A 6,000-nucleotide genomic window follows, 5' to 3' on the forward strand; every position below is an offset into this window, starting at 1 on the left:
GTGTTGTAATATATTGATTGCTTCTTGACAAGAATATTGATTCTTTCCCAAATGGATAGGATGAAAGCAACAGAATATGCAATGAGACATCTTAAATAGCACAAATGTACGAACTAATTTAATTTTACGACCATTTTTTTGGGATTCAGTAGTTAGTCCCAAGACGAAAGCATTGGTATTATAGAAACAATCGAACTAGGAAAGAAAACAAGGTTAGAGGTACGAGACAGGAAGATTATACAACAGTTTGTTCTCTCCTCGACTAACAAAATGTACCATTGACATAGGATTGATGGGTTCAACTCCTCCACAGCCTTCATGAAGTCTCCTACACAGAGTCCTGTTTTAGAAGACGGGTACGATTTCAGTCGAAACGCGAAAAGTAAAACAAGTGCTTAGATTTCTTTTCTTCAATTGGGAATCTTGCATAATTCATTTTCATGAAGAGAAGGGTGGGGGTAGACATTCTCTCTTTTTAGTCATGAACCTAAAGACAATTCCTACGCAACATCGGATCACTTACAAAGTCCTCCATGGACCTGAGTTGGTCATAAAGAAGCAGTGTCATGCTACAGGCAAAACAATCACGACAACATAGAATTAGCAATTTTGATCTTAGCAGATTTCTTGTAGCATTCTCCCAGTTGCATTGATGGAACTGCTTTTCTATTTAAGCCATTAAAAGGAAAACCTAAAAGGTTGCTAGTCTACCCTTTTGATGTGCTTAGCTTTGTTTTCGAGTCGATATATAGATCCTAAAAATATGTTCTTATTTATTTACCTGCATGGAGTGCCTTTGATGTTCCACTCGATGGAGCTGTGATGAAAGTTGTAGCAAGTCCATAGTTGGAGTGTGTTCATAGGAAAGATTAGCCTTGGCATTACCCAAACCTGATCCATGAAGAACCCCATCAGTGATCTGAAAGGTGACACTATGATCACTGCTTTCACCGGTCATTATGGGAACCATTTGAGCTTCACTCATCCCGGAGGCAAACTTACTTGAAATCCCAGTTGAAGAAGCCTGTGAGCTCACTCCCATGAGCTTTTCAGAGAGTTCACTCATGCTGTAATTCGATCTACTCTCGGACATGGTGAAAGCACGAGGCACGTGAACTATGGATGGATGAGTCGATGCATTTTGTGAATGTGATGACAGAAGAGAGAGAGCACACCCATAATCCGGATTTCCAGAAACTCCTTGGATGGTTGATGCTGCATCATAAACTCCAAAGTTTTCGCTTGATAGGTTAGTGTGGTGGAACAATGGGTGTGTGTCCATATGGAGGCCTCCCACGTTATGAGAATATTGGCAACTTGTGTCGCATAACATGTTTTCTGTAGCTGCTGCATTACTTCCATTTCCTTGAAAACAAGGTATCTGTACTTCAAAATCATAGGGAAGCAAGGGAGATTTCATATTCAGAAGCCTGTCCCCCACTGAAGTTGCACACATAGAATTATAATCATTCTTGCCCTCCACTTTTATACGCTTACACCAATCATTTTTTCCAAGCTTCTCTGGATAATAAACACCACTAGACAGTATATCTTTGCAGATAAATGAAGTTGCACCCAATGCTTTCTCCTGAAATCTTCTGTCTCCATTACCTGAAATTTTCAATCAGTAGTGTGAACATTAACAATGTTGAAGTGGCTAGATAACAACATGGGCCGAAAGACAACACATTATATTGAAAATATAAAGGAATTTGGTATGCTTAGTGCATATAAGATAAAGCCGTGATATTGATGAAGATTTTAAAAGATACTAAAAACAGCATAATCAGATTCAAAGATACATACAGAATACCCAAAACAAACAAATGAAACTGCTCAACTAGATGTTAAATACATTAAAACAGCCAAGCAATCAAGCAAGCACATGTTCAGGATGGATGGCTGTCGGGAATCTTTGACTTTGAACTTTCGTGTCAAACAACTTGAAATATTTAAGATATTGCCACACAGTTAATATGGTTCTCAAATACTGTAAAACTTTTGGACCTTTAAAACAACTAAAATGCTAGTGGCAGCCAATTAAGCCTGAAGGAAGAGTAGCAAAATGGTTAGTATGTCAGTTTTCAACGTTTGCATTGAAATCAAAAGGTAAAGGACAATTCAGAAACAGGACTAAAAATATAACCCCTGAGTTTAGTATTCACCAAATGGACGCATGATTTCTAAGAAAAACAATCTTAAAGACTAGTCCATCTTTTTCAGAGTTTGATCCTGACAAACCCAGTAAGTAATCTTCCATGTATTCTATTTTTCACCATCACAGATATGCTACAAGATGAGTACCCAAAATAAAATGAAATGAAAGCTTGATTAAAACTTGCTAAGAGGCAGTATCAGATGTAATTAAGTTCTTACTCGTCTAAATAAAGGCAAAATTCATCTTACGATCCAAATGAAGCAATGAACAGCTGTAACACTTTCACTTTTTAGATGTGGTTGTTGGCTTGTACGATCCAAATGAAGCAATAAACAAGTAATGACAGTTAGAACAGAACTATCACAATTTAATTCACTTCCTCATTTCCCAAAAAAGGGTTCACTTGAAGGGTTGAAAGGAAGGGATCAAAGCTTAAAAGGTTCATAATTCTACAATTTCAACTCGGCCTAACCTTGAAGTTTAATCATTCTCTAAAGATGGAAATAATATTGGAGAGCTTCGTAGTACAAATTGTGTAAAAAAGAAGATGAAAATATTGAATGGCCTAATAATGATCAAACCAACCCTTTCAAGATTAAATAAAACAAGAAAAAAAAAATCTTGAGAGAGAGTCAGAGATAGTGAGATGGAAAGATGGAAGGTTAGAGGATATGGAGAAATGAAATGAGATATGCTATAATACCATTATATGGCTGAAGCAACCTCTGTGCCCTTCCTGAGTGAAAACTGACTTGAGGCTTTCTTCTACGTTCATTGTGGCCTGCAAGTCGTTTACGACAGCTGCGTTTACCATCATCAAATTCAGAAAGCAAATGAAACCTGAAAGTAAGAACAAATCCTTAATCTAAGTACCCAAGTCAGGTTCAAACAGGGTAATATATGTCTGGATTGATGATAAGCTCATCATAATGAAAAAGAGCAATTTCTAGAGTCACAGTCGAAACAAAGATAAGCAAAGTGCTCACTCCCCTCTTATGGTTTCACAAAAAAGACCAAAAAGACTGTTGAAGAACAGAATCATGATTTGAGGTGAGAAAATGAGTGAAAATATAACCAACCTGCTACATTGCTGACAAAACCTCTGTTCTATGCCATTCACAATAACTTTGGAAGTCTTTGAATGAACCTCACAAACCTTATGCCTCTTGTGGTAGTCTTTAGAGGAGCTGAGATCCTTGTTACACCCATAAACTTGGCAAAACGGAGTCGGGAAATTCACCCCTTGAGATCTCATTTTCTTATAAGAAGTTGATGACTCAGTGGAAGATGAAATTGCAGCTCTCTTGGAGTACTTGAAACTGTGAGCATCCCCTGTATCAATAAATCTGCCTAACTTCAAATCAATAAGAGACGAATCTCGATTGTTGGAGTCAACAATAGAACCAGAAAGCTTTGAAGTGGACTCCTCTTCTCCAGGAAGTGGATGAGAGGTGGGCAAAACAAGATTCAAGCTTCTCCCTCCATCAATTTTGGTATTCAGGACATCACTGAAAGAATCATCAGGTAATTGTTTCCCAACCATTAAGGGAAATTCTAGTTCCCCAAAGCTCTGGTTCTCCACATGCTGAGCACCACCTGAAAGAAGTATATTGTCCCCAAAACTACATGGGTTCTTGAATTCCCAACCCAACAAAGAATATTTGCTTTTCAGAAGTGAATTAGTAGATGAATTCATCTCATCAGACAAAAATCCCTTCCCTTGAGAACCATAGTTCCACGACTCCATTCTACAGCAAGATCAGAGCTTATGAGAGCTTTCAAAACAAACCCACCTGAACAATCAGGCAAATCAGCATCTTCTTTCTTTTAAACGTTTCGAACCCAACATACCCAACTCGTTTCAATGTTTTCAAATCATCATTAACAAACAAAATCTAGGTTACATTCAGAGGCATCAAAAGTAATCAGCATAATCCCCAGAAGCTCACCCCCCCCTTCCCCCCTCCCTCCAGCATAAATAAATAAAGCCACCAAATTATCCTCCTCAAGCAACCGTCGGTTTGATTGGAAACCCCTCTTAGTGAATCCAAATACAGACAACTGAAGTGCACAATACGACAAACGAATGTCTGAATTTCACGTGAATGGAAGAGGTGGAGAGACAAGCAGGGATGCTCAGCTGAGTGAAAGAATGAAGTTAGAGCAAAAACAGTGGGAGACGGAAAATGAGAGCATGGTTCAAAGAAAAACAAACAAAAAGCTTTAAGAAAAATGGAGTTTAAATTGCCCCAAAATGGGAAATGATGTGAGAAACGAAGAGAAATAGGGTGGTTGTGGGCTTGCAGAGGTCCTTAAAGGGCGTACAAAAACAATGGCAATATGCAGGCACATGCACAACTCCTTGGATGGGCGCTGAACTGTGGGAAGGGTTAGTATAAAAACCCTGGATTTCCACTTCAAAGTTGGTTTCTTTTTTACTAATTTGAAGATATTTCTGTTTGCTCAGCGACGCTTACTGATGAACATGAAAAGGGTTGTTTTCTTTTATGAATCTAAAAATCCCTAAGAGCATTAAATGAAAGTGTTTTGTGAGGTTGCTTGGTCCATAGGTAAAAGAAAAAGAGGTCTCCAGCTAATTTTTTGTGTGGATCATATTGTGTACGTAACATTTAGTTGATTTGAAGTTTTCAATCCCTTTTTTCTTACTCCTATTTGTACTTTTTTGTCCCTAGAAAATCCCAATAACAATATCAATTTCTTATTTCTCACAAAAATTCAGTACCTCCAAATAAAGTAGCTTTTGTGTCTTAAGCCCAATGCCATGCCCAAAAAGTGTGCCAAGTTGCTTTCCTAGAACTTTTAGGGTTAGAAATATTGAAATCTAGCCTGGGGCAACCTTTTCATACCATAAATTTGTTTGCTTGCAAATGGGAATTTACTAATTAACCCCAAACGTGAATGAGATTACATTATAAATAATATTTCAATATCCTAATCATTTGTACCATTCATTTGTACCATTCATTTGTCACAACACTGTTTTGTGCATGTGTCTTGTATTTACTTTATTGTATTGGACGTTCTTCTTTTTCTAAGATTCAATTTTTCTACTCCATAAAGTTGTCACTTTCAAATATAAATAACTCAATAAATCATTTTTATTTTGAATGTCTTAATATATAAGAACATGCTTATGCTCTAACAATTCTATTTGAAATTCTTAAAAAATGCAAAGTGGTAGAGAAAAAACATAATTCATGTGCAACACATCAGCATAGAAAATATAAAATGTAAATGGAAGAGTTTGACCAAACATGCAATTGCATTCACTCATTCATTCATTGATTACAATATTAAAAAAGAGAGTTTGAGGGAGGCAATAATTTGGAGAATAATGGAAAGACATAGACCACTCATTCTATTCTAATGTGATGATGAGTGATTATGAAGACACTTATGATTATGAACAATAATTAATACCAAACCAATTGAATCTCCATCTATAGTTTGATATCTAAAATGGCACTTCCAGAATATTTTTTGCAATGCTCTTTCTCTTTTATTAGGGAAATGTGTTTTAAAATCGTGAGACTAACGATGATATATAATGAGTTAAAGTAAACGATATCCGCTAGAAATGGATTTGAATGGTATGTGAACCAACCCAACTCAAATATTTTATGATTGAGTTGGAGTGTGACGATGAATAAATAAATAAGAGTGGCTTAGATAAGCATGTGGAGAAAGCATTTTGTTGTTGGAGTTGGGGGGGTTGGGGGTATGGTGTGTAATAATAGATATCCACGTCACCAACAAACCCTCATGCTCTCCAACTCAAATGCTTTCCACCTTTCCCAATACCAAATAAATAAATAATATTG

At 36.8% G+C, this 6,000-nt stretch overlaps 1 protein-coding gene across 5 annotated transcripts; it reads right to left on the reverse strand.

The window, feature by feature from the left end:
* Window positions 1–152: 152 nt before the first annotated feature.
* On the reverse strand, window positions 153–4,678 carry LOC111801647 (squamosa promoter-binding-like protein 6). 5 transcript variants are annotated; one of them, XM_087127045.1, is made up of 5 exons: window positions 3,238–4,677; window positions 2,862–2,998; window positions 1,003–1,611; window positions 782–891; window positions 153–340 (listed from the first exon to the last, which is right to left on the reverse strand). In XM_087127045.1, the coding sequence occupies exons 1-5, from the start codon at window positions 3,903–3,905 to the stop codon at window positions 329–331; spliced, it is 1,536 nt and encodes a 511-aa protein (XP_086983171.1). In that variant the 5' UTR covers window positions 3,906–4,677; the 3' UTR covers window positions 153–328. The 5 variants fall into 5 exon arrangements, with proteins under 5 accessions (XP_086983171.1, XP_023541475.2, XP_023541476.2 ...); XM_023685708.2 differs by lacking the exon at window positions 153–340 and adding an exon at window positions 382–539 and having other exon boundaries at window positions 3,238–4,678; XM_087127044.1 differs by lacking the exon at window positions 153–340 and adding an exon at window positions 382–539 and having other exon boundaries at window positions 782–1,611; window positions 3,238–4,298; window positions 4,484–4,676.
* Between the last annotated feature and the right edge of the window lie 1,322 nt (window positions 4,679–6,000).

Source organism: Cucurbita pepo, chromosome 9 (genome assembly GCF_057944985.1).
Source record: "Cucurbita pepo subsp. pepo isolate OVF chromosome 9, ASM5794498v1, whole genome shotgun sequence".
Lineage (NCBI taxonomy): Eukaryota > Viridiplantae > Streptophyta > Magnoliopsida > Cucurbitales > Cucurbitaceae > Cucurbita > Cucurbita pepo.